We start from the raw sequence: 15,071 nt of genomic DNA, 5'->3' as shown, positions 1-15,071 counted from the left end.
GTGAAAAATGGCAGGGCTGGCTCAGTGTCCTTAGAGAATTCTAGCTCTTATCTCCTTTCCGCTCTCATGCTAATGCTGGCTTGATGATCCTTGATACTGGTTTGGTTTTTTCCTTAGAGGAAGGTAGAGTTCCCAGGATCCTGGCCTCTTGAAGTCTCAGACACTGCTGTTTTTTGTTTGTTTATTTGTCTGAGAATTCCACAAGGGCAAGGGTCGTACCTGACTTTACCGCTGTACGCCTAGGACAGAGAATAACGTCACATAGCAGGTGCCCAATAAAAAGGTGTTCACCAAGAGAACAAATGAACAAATGAACATCTTAGCACTCAATATCTTCCATGCTCTGGCTACAATTTAGTTTTCCAGTTTCACTTTTTGTTACTCCCATCTGCTCCAGCCAAAACTGCTTCTCATTTCCGCAAATTCTAAAGGTCAGTTTGAAAATCTAAGGGAACTGTCACTCCCGAGTATCGGATCGGTGGAACTCGATGTCTGATTAAGGGAGTTGCCGTGTAAATTCAGAAGGTGAAGCAGAAAATAGTAGACTATTTAGGATTTAGTTTATTTCATTTTATTGTGGAAAAATATACATAACATACAGTTTACCCTGTAACCATTTTCAGATGTGTCTTTCAGTAGCGTTAAGTACATTCACATTGTTGTGCAACCATCATCACCGTCCGTCCACGGAACTTTCTCACCTTCGCAAACTGAAACTCTGTCCCTGTAAACACCAACTCCTCGTTCTGCCTCCCCCAGCTCCTGGCACCTACTATTCTACTTTCTATCTTTATGAATTTGACTACTCTGGGGAGTCATATAAGCGGAATTGCACACTATTGTATTTGTTTATTTGTTTAAATTATTTCCGTTTTTCAGTTGAATAAAATATACATAACAAAAGTTACCATTTTATCCTTTTTTAAGTTTCCAGCTCAGTGGCATCAAAGTGCATTCACATTGTTGTTCAACCGTCTCCACTCTCGATTTGATTGAACATTTCATGTTAAAGGACCATAATTTGCGTTATACTTCTTCGTGAATTATCTGTTCATGTCTTTTCCCTGTTTTTCTATTGAGCTTTTGTTTCTTTGTCTCTCAATTTTTGGGTTCTTTACATATTAGAGGTGTTAGTCCTTTGTCTGTTGTATACATTGCAAATATTTCCTCCCTGTTTGTCAGTTGCCTTTGGACTTTGCTGACATATTTTTTAGCCATGCAGTTAAATAAAAAATATTTTTTATGTAGGTAAGTTTATCAAGGATCTTAAGTCATTGTTAAAATGCCTTCCCCTACACTGAGACTAAAGAAGAATTTACCTATGTTTAGTTCTACAAATCGTATGGCTCCATTTTTACATTATCTTTGATCCATGTAGAGTTTATTTTTGAGAATGGTGTGAGGTACAGGTCTCATTATGTTTTATTAAAAAATACATCCTGACCAGGATAAAGGGCATGATAAGAAGGGAAATATGTGCCAAGGTGTAATGTGCATTTGTCATACGCTTGAGAATATTCAGTTCTACTGCAGAAGAGGAAAAAAACAAATGGAATTTATGAAACTCATACGATGTGTAGATAAGTGGTTAGTAGGCAAGGCTTGTGTATGTTAAATGTAGATAGAAAGGAATGGAAAGACCAATGGTAACATTCATGAAGCAGTAAATATACACGAGACACGTAGTTACAAAATATTCATGACAAATTAAGTATCTAAGAGGGAGTTAACCCCCAGATATATGATATATACCAGCTACACACTAGCACTTCATCTCTGTGGAGTCTTAATTCAGTCGCTCCTCGGTGATAGCTGTTCTGGCTTGTATATCCTCTGCCCAAAACACATCAACCCGCAACCTAAACAAAACCCATTGACTGCTGAGAAGACTAGTAGTAAGTTACAGCCACTGGCCAAGTGTACTTGACCTGAGTCCTTCCAACAGCGAAAATAATTCTGTCATCAGCTCAGGACACCTTCTGTCCATGGGTCCCTTTGCTTGAACCTCAACTGTGGTCCATTAGTGGCCAAGGCTGATGTGGCAGAAAGAAGCAGGACATAGGAACATTGCCTAACCCAAGACTTAAGTAGTGTGGCCCTTTATCTTACTTGCACCCTTTCCTAATAGTATAGTTATGCGCCATATAATGACATTTATGACGTTTTGGTCAACAATAGACTGCATATACAATGGCGGTCTTATAAGATTAGTACCATATAGCCTAAGTGGGAGGTAGGCTATGCCATCTAGGTTTGTGTAAGTTTATCCTGCGATGTTTGCACAATGATAAAATCACCTAAGGACACATTTCTCAAACTGTATCCCTGTCGTTAAGCGACACCTCACTGTATTCACTTATCCTATCTGTTGTCCCTTGCTACTGTGTGTTTTAAGTTGATTTAATAAACTGTGTGATTCAAGCATTTAAAAAACTCCATCCATACTCCAGCGGTTTGACACACCACCATTATCATCTTCTAAAGCTCCATACATGCTTGGGTCTATCTCTGGCCTTTTAGTCTATCCCATTAGTCTATCTATTCATGCACCAGCACCTTATTGTCTTACTGAGACTTTATAGTATGTTTTAATATCTGGTAAGGCTAGTTCCCATGGCATGGTTTTTCTGGATATTCTTGTGTAATAGTATCAACTTGTCTCACTCTATAAAATATGTGTAGCTATTTTTTATTGGCGTTGTATTGGATTTATAAGTTATCTTAAGGAGAGCCATCATCTTTATAATGTTGAGTTATCTTATCCAAGAACAGGCGATGTTTTGGGTATATTCGTGAACAATGTTGGGTAGTAGAGATTTCACAGGCAAGGGAGATGGTTTAGTTCTATGAGACGAACAACAATGTTTTCTCTTGATTCACAGATATTGATGAGTGTAATACTGGGCTGGCAAAGTGCAAGAAGAAATCATATTGCAGAAATACAATTGGAAGTTACTACTGCAGCTGTGTCCCGAATTATCCTCTCTTCAACTGGGTGGCCGGTTTCATTAAATTGAATCATCCAGACTGTTATGGTAAGAATCTCCAAATACTCTTTCCACCATGAGAAAGGATGTGGAAGGAAAGCCTTTTAGAGTTCCACCAATTTCAGACCAGGGTGAGAGAGTAGAGATGTGTCCTGGCCCTTGCCCTTCTATCCATTGTTGTCCTCGGCAATCTTCTCCTGGGAGATCTCATTCAAGCTCCTGACATCGATAACCATGTCTATGTAGACATCTTACAAATTTATGTCTCCCGAATGGATCTCTTTCCTGGGCTTCCAAAATGACATCTCTAATTTGCTACTGGACTTCTCCACTTGTTTCTCTCTCACTCTCTTTAAATTCACTTTCTATACGTCTCTACCTGTCTATGTATTAAAGCCCATGAGTTCATAGCGATACCCCCAATTCCAGTCCAACACCAGGGCTTGATCTACTCTTCCCTCTTTTCTTATTTGTAAATTCTTTCTCCAACACTGAGAAACCAGGTTCTCACGATCCAACATGCAGGATTTACTTATTTTCTCGTCCCTAGTATAATTCCAGGTTTTGAGTTAGACAGATTAGATTTAATTTCTGGCTTTACCACTTACCAGCTGACTTTTGGGTGATGCCTTAACTTCTATATTCCTCGTCCATTAGTGGGAATGATAATAGTATCTACTGTACTAGTTGTGTGTTGCTGAGTAACAAATAACTTCAATGTTAGTGGCTTAAAACAACACATGTTTATTGTCTCATGGTCTGTGTAGGGCAGGAATTGAGGCTCGGCTTACCTGGGTCCCCCGCTTCAGGGTTTCTCACAACTGTAATGAAAGTGTTGGCCAGAGCTGCAGTCTCATCTGAAGACTCACCCACGGGCAGATCTTCCTCCAGGCTCACTCACAGGGCTGCTGGCAGGATTCAGGTCTCTGGATGTTGTTGGACTGAGGCCTCAGTTCCTCTCTGGTGGTTGATGAGAGGCCACCCCCAGTTCTTAGCATGTCAGCCTCTCTAGCTTGGTTGTTACAACAAGCACATGAGAATAGCCATAAAAAGAGAGCAAAACAGAAGTCATAGTCTTCTCTGAGCTCTCAGAAGTGACAAGTCAATGGGCAGTGAATAAAGGGATGTGAGGCAGGGATCATTGAGAGTCATTTCAGAAACCTGCTTACCTAAAATACTGGGTAGGGTAGCGTGCCATCAATTTCATGTCCACTCGTGAAACCTGTGAATGTCATCGTATTTGGAAATATAGTCTCTGCAGATATAATCAAATCAAGATGAGATCATATAGATTACGATGGGCCCGAAATCTAAGAAGACTGGTGTCCTTATAAGAAGAGGGAGATTTGGACGTGGAGACACACACGGAGGGACATGTGCAAACAGAAGCACAGATTGGGGTTCTGCTGCCATACGCCAAGGAGCATCAAAGATCGCCGGCAGCAACCAGAAGCTAGAAGAAGCAAAGAAAGATCTTCCCTAAAGCCTTCAGAGAGACTGCAGTCTTACCCACACCTTGATTTTGGACTTTTAGCCTCCAGAAGCAGGAGAGAGTAAATTTCTATTGTTTTAAGCAGCCCAGTGTATTGTACTTCGTTACATCAGCCCTAGGGAATGAATACACCTCACCTGTGACTACTAAGGCATGTAACGTGTTTAGCGTAGTGCTAGGCACCTAGGAAGACTCAATAAATTTTAGCTGTCATGTTACTTAACTCTGTTCTAGAACCTTCTATGTTCTTTTAAATGAGATAGTATATATGAAGGTACTTTATATATCATGCTGTGTAGACGACTGTGGGTATTAGTACTGCTTCTAAATTATTAACTTGGTTAACATCCTTTCCTTCAGGACGACTTCTCTGCACCCCATGATGTGCTGGACCCATCTTCTTTATACTCTCAAGCCATCTCATCTTATTTATTATGAATATATTGGACCATTGCAATCACTTAACTATTTAATTATCGTTATTTGCTTAGTGACTTCTGCCAGACTGAAAATCCCACAAGGGGCTGCCCGTCAGCTCTTTACCGACCTGTATCCGTAAGGTTTAGCATCATGCTTGGCTTTCAGTAGGTGTTCAATAAATACTATTGACTGAATTATTGAACTGGAGGCTCCATCCTAATTCCATTTTCCAATTCTACTGTGGAAGAGATTTGGGACTTCTGAGAGGAGTATTCGGATAGGTTGTGGAAGCATCAGGGAAAGACCCAACTTGAGGATGATTAGAAAAAGGGATGGGAACCAGGGCGTGTTAACTCTCATACTCCATTCAATGGCTTCTTTTCTCTCCCAGAGGATGCTCATAATGAGAAACCGTCGGTGGACACTTGGGTGAGTAAAGTGAAGCCTAGGTTTCGGGAACAGCCGATCAGTCTTACCATGTCATTCTCCTGCTCAAATACTACCACAGATCCCTATGACTTTTAGGACGTAGAAGTTCTCACTCAGGAGTGATTTTGTCCTCTGTCCCAAGGGGACATCTGGCAATGTCTAGGGACATTTTTGGTTTTCCCACCCAGGATGCTCTAGTGGGTAGAGACCAGGAATGCTACTAAACATCCTACAATGCCCAGGACAGCTTCCCACAACCTTTATCTGGTCTTGAGGATCAACAGAGACCTAGAAGCCCTGGGAAAGGGTTTAAATGCCTCAGCTGTCATTCAGAGACTTGCATAAGCATCCAGAGCCTGATTCCACCCGTATCCCCCTTCCCATTCCCTCTCTTCCTCCATAAGGCACTCGCCATGGGTTTCAGATCTCTCATCCTTTAAACCTTCGTGTTCTCATAAATACGGTGACGATAACACACGCCCTTCATGGGCCTGTGTGTAATAAGTGAGAAAACACATACCAGCTTGATAGCACAGAGTGTAGTAACAACTTCATAAATATTATTGCCTTCTGGGCTTACCCAACCACACTTATGTATATTCCTGCTTTCTTAAGTTTCAGTAGGAGTCTACCTAGTTGGATTTATTTCTTTGAAAGGAAATTCTGAGGAAAAATGAAAGCAAAGAGCACATTGCAAAACAGGCCACCCAAGTCCTTCAAAACGTGGAATTGGCCATATGGAACGCAAGTTTTGCTTCTCCAGGAAAGCATGAAAATTCTGAATTTGATATAGGTAAGAAACGTTGAGCATTTTCCTTATGACCAAAAAATTTTATGAGGATGGTCTTTCATCAGACCTTGTGTTTGTATGTTTATATGGCACGGAGAGAGTTCACTCATGAGATTCTTCCCAAATACAGCAGATCTGCTCCCAGGTGACTGTTTCCTTGGAAAACTTCTAAATGCTTAGCTTCTCTTACTTAAAAAATTAAGTTCCCCTCCGCATCAGGCACTCCAGTACATGTTATGTAACATTTTCTGCCCTGTAAATGTTCTCTGTAAAGGGTAGGCTTGCCCACTCTAGTTCCAGCTCTGGGAAGCTTGGCCACCTCCTCTCTTCCCCTGGGTTGTGTGGTCAGTGTGTGTTGCTTAGGTCATTTTGACCATTTCATCCCCACCAGCCAGAAATGTGGAGGGAGCGGTGTGCCATCTGGTCTACCTGGCATGCAGAGAATTAAATCACCAGTAAAAGGTCTTTCAGAGAAGGGAGTTCTACAAGTTTTTTAGCCATGATAAGTGAACAAAGCAGGACTCACTTTCTTAATGTTTCCAGTCTATGAAACCAAGAAGTGCAGTGAGACAAGTGAGAAGACTCTTCTGGAAGCTGGAAACAACACAATGGATATTGACTGCACTGCTGCTTTCAAAGGAGCCAGAAGAGGTACTGTACCTAAGATAGATTCTCTTGACCTGCAAATTCTAGGCTCTGTCATTTTGTTTCTAGGTGACCATCCAAGAGGTGGAGACTTACAAAATTTTCAAAGCGGGGGGTTTCTACTTGGTGAAATTAAAAGATCTGCCTTGACCACAACCAGGCAATTTTGGGGGCACACTTTGTGACACACACTGAGGTTCAAACAGGGATCTCTTGACATGCTTCCTTAAAAGGGACAGGCAGGTGCATACCCTGTTTCCATGTGATGGTCTGAAAAGGTAACACTCAGTAGTGGCAGATGAATGTTGTCTCAAACACTCTTCCCCTTGAGTAGCATTTTATGATCGTACTATTTAAAATAGTCACTCAGTCTTCTTCTATCCCACAGGTTGGCAAACTTTTTCTGTGAAAGGACCAGATAGTAAATATTTTTGACTTTTGGGGCCAGATGATCTTAACTCTGATATTGTAGTGGGAAAGCAGCGATAGACAATGTATAAATGAAGGGGCATGACTGTGTGCCAATAAAACTTTATTTACAAGAACAGGCTGTAGGCTGGATTTGACCCTCAGGCAGTAGTCTGCCACCCCTGCTTTATTCCGTCACCTTATTTAAGTCTCTGCATAGCATCCACATTATGCAATATTTTTCTAATGTGTTTATTTGTTTGCTGTCCATCACTCCCATCATGCCAACTCTCTGATGGCAGGGACCCTGCCTGTTTTGTCCACTGCTGTACCACAATGCCTAGAACACTGTGTGGCACACAGCAGATGCTCAATAAATATTAGATGACTAAAGGAATAAACATATTAATTATTGGATGCGTGAAAAATATTTCAAAAAGACCCAGTTACCTTGAAAGAGTAAAACGCCTGCCACATTTTCTCCAGAAAGTTTCTGGCTACTGATTAATCTTCAGTCCTTACTATGAGCTGTATAATGCAGGCCAGAGAGGTGAAAAGATATAAAAATGAGTTTGTTTTTTAAATGGAGTGAATAATAATACAGGTAGTAAGTGGCTTTCGCTAAAACTGGGATGGCAGCACACAAATACATAGTTGCAGTTGAGGAAACACTGCATCATGCTACAGAGTGTCATATGTGCATTTATCTTCTATAAATTAAATTATTCTCATATGAAAAGGGGAGGGGAAAAGGACAGGAGGGAGAAAGGAAAAGAGAAAGAGAGACAGAGACGAAGACAGAGCCAGAGAGAGAGGGAGAGAGAGGGAAGAAGGGAGAATGAATTAAATCGAATGGGTCATCCTGCATCCTTTCCACTAAATTAGATAGCCCAGAGTGAGCTTGAGATGGAAGATGAGAATGTATGGTTTCCTCATCCTACCTCAGTCCCACCTTCTGAGGACAAACATCTTGCCTCATGACTCTGATTTTGATGTCTAAGGGCTCATATATATTTTTACAACGTATCAATGGGATATATTGCATATGTATCCTTTATAATGTGTGGTGTATTATAACACTCATTACATATACAAAATGCTGTACCCCAAACTACATGTAATGCGTTGATTGGGCAATTTAAGGTATTTCCAAGGTCATTTTGACTATACATTGTGTTTGCCTTGTGACTCGCACAAGACTCTAGTGTACTGATTCTTCAAACTATGGACACCTTCTAAAATGATTTATCTCTTATTTTCTCAGAGAGGAGTGCAGTTGCATTTATCACTTATCGATCTCTTGGGGATGTGCTGAATGGATCCTTTTTTGATAAGAGAAGAGGGACACTGGGAGTGAAACTGATCTCTCATATCATGGCACCATTGGCATGAATGAAAAGGTTGATCTGTCTAAACCTGTATTCCTGACCTTCCAACATACTCAGGTGAGCAAAACCCAGGACTGGTCCTCTATGCGTTACCTTAATGGGATGTACTTTCAGAGTCCTGGCAGGGAACTGACCCCAACTCTGATCATTCAGAATGAAGAGAACTAACAAGAATTGAAAGAAAAACTAGAGACTGTCACCAAGGGAAGCTATTATCACATTTGAGCCAAAAAGGCAATTGGAGGGGTGAATATTATTGAGCCCTAGGAGAGCTAGAGGCATGGAAGAGGGAATTCCCTGCTGAAGATAGAGATACGTGGAGCAGAAAAGGAGTCTGGAAGAAATGCAGACTCCTATATTTCAGACTTCTGTAAATATTCCCTTCTCCTCTCATCCAATGACCTCTCACCAGTTCCTCTCATTGGTTCCACCAATGACAAGGAGCCTAGGTGAAGGAGTTCATAAGGACCAGTCCCCTGGGCTCTGAGGTGACCAGAGAAGGGCAGAATGAATGATAATTAAACCCCACAGCAGATGTGGTGGTATAGAACTCTTCCCCACAATTGTTCCAGGTGATGAAAGTTTTCCCAAGTCAGTTTCCAACCCAGTGCATCTGTGACTAACCTATGGAGTTGAAATGATAAAACCAGAATTTTTTTTTTTTTTTTTTTTAAAGATTTTATTTTTTCCTTTTTCTCCCCAAAGCCCCCCGGTACATAGTTGTGTATTCTTCGTTGTGGGTTCCTCTAGTTGTGGCATGTGGGACGCTGCCTCAGCGTGGTCTGACGAGCAGTGCCATGTCCGCGCCCAGGATTCGAACCGACGAAACACTGGGCCGCCTGCAGTGGAGCGCGCAAACTTAACCACTCGGCCACGGGGCAGCCCAAGAGACACATTTTTATGCTATCCTCTTTCCAGCCTGGTGGGGCCAGGACAAAACATTTCTGTGTCTACTGGAAAGGATCGGAGAAGGAGGGCAGCTGGTCAACGGAGGGCTGCTCTCATATGGGCAGCAACGATTCTTACACCAAATGCAAGTTCTCCCATCTTTCAAGCTTTGCTGTGCTCTTGGCTCTTGTCCCAAAGGTACCAAGATTCATGTCCCCCTCCTGTGAATCTGATTGTGTCTAGGAAGCTGGGAGGTCCTCTTCGTGTCTTAGAAAGACTCTAAGATAGGGAATCCAGTGGAAGCTAATTCCAGGAAGCACCAGTTGGAGACTGGGGAAGTGAAATGGGAAAAGGGCAGAAGCCAACGCAGAGAGAATTATCATTCTAGTTACCACCGTGGGTACCTGAAGCTTAATTCCCTCTGGAGGACTCTTGGAGTCAGTGTAGAAGACACAGCTCAGAGTCGTCCTAACTGGACAGGTAGAGAGCCGAAGCATTCATACATCACCTTCTCCAGTCACTTGTTGAAAGCTGCATCTGGGGGATATTAATTCTCTGACGCTTCCGTGGGCATGGGCAGAGTGAGCTCAAGCTAGCAGAGAAAGTTCTCAGACATTGAGAAGTTGAGTTATCAGCCCTTACAGTGGAAAGGTCCAAGGTGATTTGAAATCAAAAATACCTGTTACTCTGCAAGAGCTAAAGCTTCCTGGTCGGACCAAAAGGAAGGCAACCCACTCACCAGTGGAAAAGCATTGCCCTCTGAACTCCCCACGTCCCTACCATGTCTAGGATAACTCGGGTTTAAAGAAATTTACCTAAATTCTTCCCCTATTTCTTTTTAGCTCTCATTTATTGAATATTTACTGTATGAAAACCATTATATTGCATATTGAAATGCATGCCCTCATTTTATTCATTCAACAAGTTCATATATGAGCGCCTACTGTATGTCAGATGCTGTTCTAGGCATTGGGGATACAGCAGAGAGCAAGACAGGTAAATGCTGCCCAGCACGCAGCTAACACACTGTAAATGTTTGTAAAAAGATAAAATAAAATAAATAAAACCATCATAGATGGTGTTTTTGGGGAAAAAGGCTCTAGACGAAGTCAGATATTAGGACCTCTTTACTGAGCTTTGGATCTTAGAGAAATTCTAGTCTGTCATCTCTAGACATGCCAGAAGTTTTAGCTTATTTCTGAAGTATTAATTTCCCTTCAACTTTTTCTCCCTATTCTCTCCCCTCCAGTAGGAGGAACTGGGGCAGCCATCAGAATTCTGTCACAGGAGAGACACCGCGTCTGTCCAACCGCCGCCTCAGGCTCATCTTGTCACTGCTTCTTGGCAAGAACAGAAAGCCGAGCTGCTTCTGGACGGCGCCCCCCCGTGGTCACATATGGATCGGACAAATGCCACCATCCATCTTTCCTATGAAAATGCGTGCTGACACACTCCTCTATTTTGGCTTCTATCTCCATAGAGAGAAAAGGGCACGTGCGAGAATTCTTAGAGCCAGAATCCAGTATTATATATCACGTGCAATTAAATGCTCCAAGAATCCTTTCTAATGATCAGGGAACTAAGTGGATTTTCTTCTTCTAACTATTACCACCTTGCCCAAAACTAATTGATGACATCTTGGTTCAGCTCAAAGATCCCTCTTTGGCCTCGCTGTTGCGTTTTATGCTCCCGATCATCTTGCATCACTGAATATTTTCATAATTTAATAATTCCCATAAGAATAAGTATAAAAAAGGGGGTTGCATTCTTGCAATGCAAAAGCACACCACCATCCCCGCTTAGGGGTGTCCTGTCACCAGGCATGACCTTGTGGTCAGGTCACCAGCACTTTCCTGTTTTATTTCCCTGGTGACTCTTTTGAAACTATCCTAAGCCATGGTTAAGGATAATTTTGTTTTTTTTAGTGTCGTCTCGAACATGTCCTCGTGTAAATGCTCCCAACCTAAACAAGCGTGATGTATCGCAGCAGTGGTTTGGCCTTATTTGCTTTGTTTTACTGTTTCTAATATCTTTTCCAAGCTTATTGGATTTGCGGTGTGTTTTTCATCACTAGAATTAACAAAGGCATGGATAATTTTGTTACTAGACAATATTTTTAAAACAACGTTAAATTGTAACGACAGTAAATGTTAAAATAGCGGCCAAGAGCCACTATAATTCATTTAAGGAAATTTTGTGTGGGATTTTAAGTTTTGGACAAAGGATTTGTTGCTTCTCTGCTTAAACACCTCAAGCGTCTCCTCCACATGGCAGCAATATAAGCAGAGTGTACGATTCACTCCACCTGCTGGCTTCGAAGTTATGTGATTCCTCTTGAGAAATTAAAATTTAGGGAGATTCACGTGGTTTCAAAATGCGTGCCCGCAGTATGACTTTTTATATCATGCAATTTCAAATTTACATGAATAAAACTCGCATACAATGCAACCTTTTTCAGGAGGATAATCTGGCACTAACGATCCAAAATTAATATGTCCATAATGCTTTCATTTAAAAATTCCACAGCTATGAATTTAGCCTAAGGATATTGTGATCAGTGTAATTTATAAATACAAGATGATATGATACATAAATTCAAAGTGATGTGATATACTGTATCACCCTGAATTATTTGCTGTGATGTGTTGGATGGAGGAAAAAGGAGCACTTTGTGTGTAAACATGTTACCTGAAACCTGTAAATACATTTACAGGTCCACTAGGGTACCACACTCAAAGGTCAGCCAAGCTAGCCTGGCTTATCCCTTCCTGCCACCAAACATTAGGAAACCACAGCATCAGTCCCCCTGAGTCTCTCTGGAGCAGACTGGACCATTGTATGTTTGCCCTGAGGTCACCGTGAGCCCCTTGCACTGCTTAATCCAGGACAAAAGGTTTACCTTGATGCATCAGTAGGGAGCAAATAGTGGCTGTAGGCCAAGAAAGGCTGATCAAATCCTGGGAATAAGGCAGCACAGGGCTTTCATTAGCTCATTGTTGCTTATTTGATCAATTTGCTAATTGTTTACTAACTTGTTGAATGTGACTAAATGTGTGTCTGACAAGCAACAAGTGACTCACAGTTTTCTTGGTTGTCTCTTATTGGAACTGACTCTTTGCTGTAGCCCAAGCCAAAAATCTGAATTAAAGAGCACTCTCACATTTAATAATTGGCATTTTGTTTAAATACAACAGATGTATTCACAAAAATTCTCCAAGTATGTTGACTGGAGTACTGTTGGTAATGCAAACAAGTTGTCAATCAATCAGGACTGTTTACATAATTTCTATGTCCATATCATTGACAGAAATAATCAGTAACCAATCCATGGATTAGAAATATAAGGTGATATTTACCTGAGCCAAGCTGAGGACTAGCCCAGGAGTGCAATCTCCACCAGAGAAGAAATCACTTTGCAGAAGCGTGATTTACAGCATGGTTATATACTGTTTCAGAGCAAAGAACACACGTGATAGGAATACAATTTTCTTTTTCTCAAAGTCACAAGGAGACGTTTTGCTGCAGCTCAGCGCACACAGCAGCTCACCTTGACCTTGGTTTTCCTGAAAGAAAAGCTAATCTGCAAAGAAGGACTAGTATTGGCATCAGAGAGGGAGATGTTCATCCTTATCTTTAATGAGTGCATTCTTTGCTCTGGGAAAATGTTTGAAGCAGATGTATAACGCATGTTCTACGGGCCATAAGTCAAGCTGCTCTGGGAAAAAACAAGTTTTAGGCTGAATCAGGTTTAAACCAGAACAGCTTCCCCATATACCTCAATATGTGAAAACTTCTAATTATTCTTATTATTTTCATCAACACAATGTAATGAATAATATGCAGTCAAATTTGTTAAATAAGACATATTTTCGTGTGCTTTTATAAAAAGACCTCCAAGATGTATGCATCATCTGAAAAAACCAGCTTACAGTTCAGTCACTGTAGTAGACTCTGTTTTCTGTTAAAAAAATAGCCTATAAGTAGACAGATTTTATGGGGTCACTTCCCATCAAAAGGATCCAGTGAATTGAAGAGAAAATCTTCCTTTTGCTTCAAATAAAATGACAGATAATATATTCCAAATATATATTAAAAAGAAAACCATATTAAAAATGAAATAAGCATCTCCATGAACTGAAAATGGAAATATGATGGCTTGGGGCCGAAACCACAGGGACAAGAAATAGCAGCTCCTGGGAACTAGCTCCCGAAAAACAACATGCAACTTTCCTGGGCAGTCGGCACATCCTTCTGTTTAAGTCCTGCTAACGTTGCTGTTATTCTCTGGTCCGAGACAGTTGCAAAAAGACAGAACAGACCAGCCAAATATCCTGGGTGCATCAGGCTTGGTCCCGTCGATTCTACACTTTTTCTCCCTCCCAATATGAAGGCTGCCTTCTTTCTATTTTCTTTTCTTCCTCTCTTACCCCATTGCACTCTCCAAGAATCAGCTTCTACATCCTTCAAGAACGCTCTTCTTATTCAGACCTTCAATGACATCTCCTTTACTCACTTTATTGTGGTCTGCATCACAAGATTTAGCCTATATTTTGTGTGCTGTTTCACAAATGATGTGGGTCTTTGTAAATCATGCCTCTCGGAATTACAAGCTTCTTGAAGGTAAGAATGACAAAGATGATAAATTAAATGTTCTTTGCCTCCACCTAGAGCATTATTTCTCAAGCTCTGCACTATTGGAACTTTGAGCTGTATAATTTTTGGTTGTGGTGGGGGCATCCTGTGCATTGTAGGATATTGAACAATATTCCTGCTTTCTGTCAGCTAAATGCAAGTAACGTCCCCCAGCACCAGTTGTGATTATCAAAGATGTCTTCAGACATTGCCACGTGGGAACAAAAATGATCCCTGCTAAGAATTAATGGTCTAGGGATTGGTCACTGTTGATTACAAAGTGGCAGTAATAACTATAGATTGATGAGATGATTTAGAACAATTTAATGGGGAAAATCAATAGCATTGCAATGCACATTTGACAACAGGACCAGACCCAATTCCAATTTTCAGGGATTAAAATGTTACAATAGTAACATAAGTTGTTAAAATTTAATCGTGTCATTCAGTTACAAAGACCAGAGAGTTACTGAATTCTACCTTGAGTTTTCTCTGAACTACCCCTGGACCAAGCATCCTAAAACACCAGTCGAGGCAAGAAAATACAATGGAAAAAATGTAGTAAGATATGAATAAAACATTATGGATTAAATAATGTTATTGGCTGATGAATGTTTAATACATAAAATGTATCCTAAGCATTCTCCATCTTCTGTGTTTCTTTTATTACATTGTGCCCAGTGTTACCAAGCAAGGACTCACTGCCTGATGTGCATAGAAGCCAATACTATGGCACTGACTTTTAGAAAAGAAAGAGTTTTATTGTGAGATCAAGTGGCAAGGAGACAGGAGACAAGGCTCTCAAATCTGTCTCTCTGATACAAGTTTGGGGAAAAACTTAAGGAGTTGGGGGATAGCTGACTGGCTAGTCTTGAATCAGTCCATAAATGGTAATCAAGCTACATAGGCTGCTGGAAGCCAGATTTTCCTTATTGAAGGACTTCTGACCTTGTAAAAGGCTCTAGTGGTAACATTTCTGAAGATTCTTGATT

The 15,071-nt window shown here is 41.0% G+C and overlaps 1 protein-coding gene across 2 annotated transcripts in view; it reads left to right on the top strand.

Annotated features, from left to right (window-relative positions):
- Positions 1–14,718, top strand: part of LOC103540055 (putative adhesion G protein-coupled receptor E4P) — a 30,375-nt gene extending 15,657 nt beyond the window's left edge. The window contains exons 5-11 of one of the 2 annotated variants that reach the window (XM_070622841.1): positions 2,883–3,035; positions 5,291–5,328; positions 5,944–6,121; positions 6,662–6,769; positions 8,436–8,616; positions 9,478–9,645; positions 10,697–14,718. In XM_070622841.1, the coding sequence (XP_070478942.1) occupies positions 2,883–3,035; positions 5,291–5,328; positions 5,944–5,952 (200 nt within the window). In that variant the 3' untranslated portion in view covers positions 5,953–6,121; positions 6,662–6,769; positions 8,436–8,616; positions 9,478–9,645; positions 10,697–14,718. Of the gene's footprint in view, positions 1–2,882; positions 3,036–5,290; positions 5,561–5,943; positions 6,122–6,661; positions 6,770–8,435; positions 8,617–9,477; positions 9,646–10,696 lie in introns of those variants that run through there. The other variant, XM_070622840.1, reaches the window with a different exon arrangement.
- Positions 14,719–15,071: the final 353 nt, after the last annotated feature.

This window comes from Equus przewalskii, chromosome 6, assembly GCF_037783145.1.
Source record: "Equus przewalskii isolate Varuska chromosome 6, EquPr2, whole genome shotgun sequence".
Taxonomy (NCBI): Eukaryota; Metazoa; Chordata; class Mammalia; order Perissodactyla; family Equidae; genus Equus; species Equus przewalskii.
Note: the sequence above shows the minus strand (reverse complement) of the source record. Positions and strands in the feature narration are given on the sequence as shown.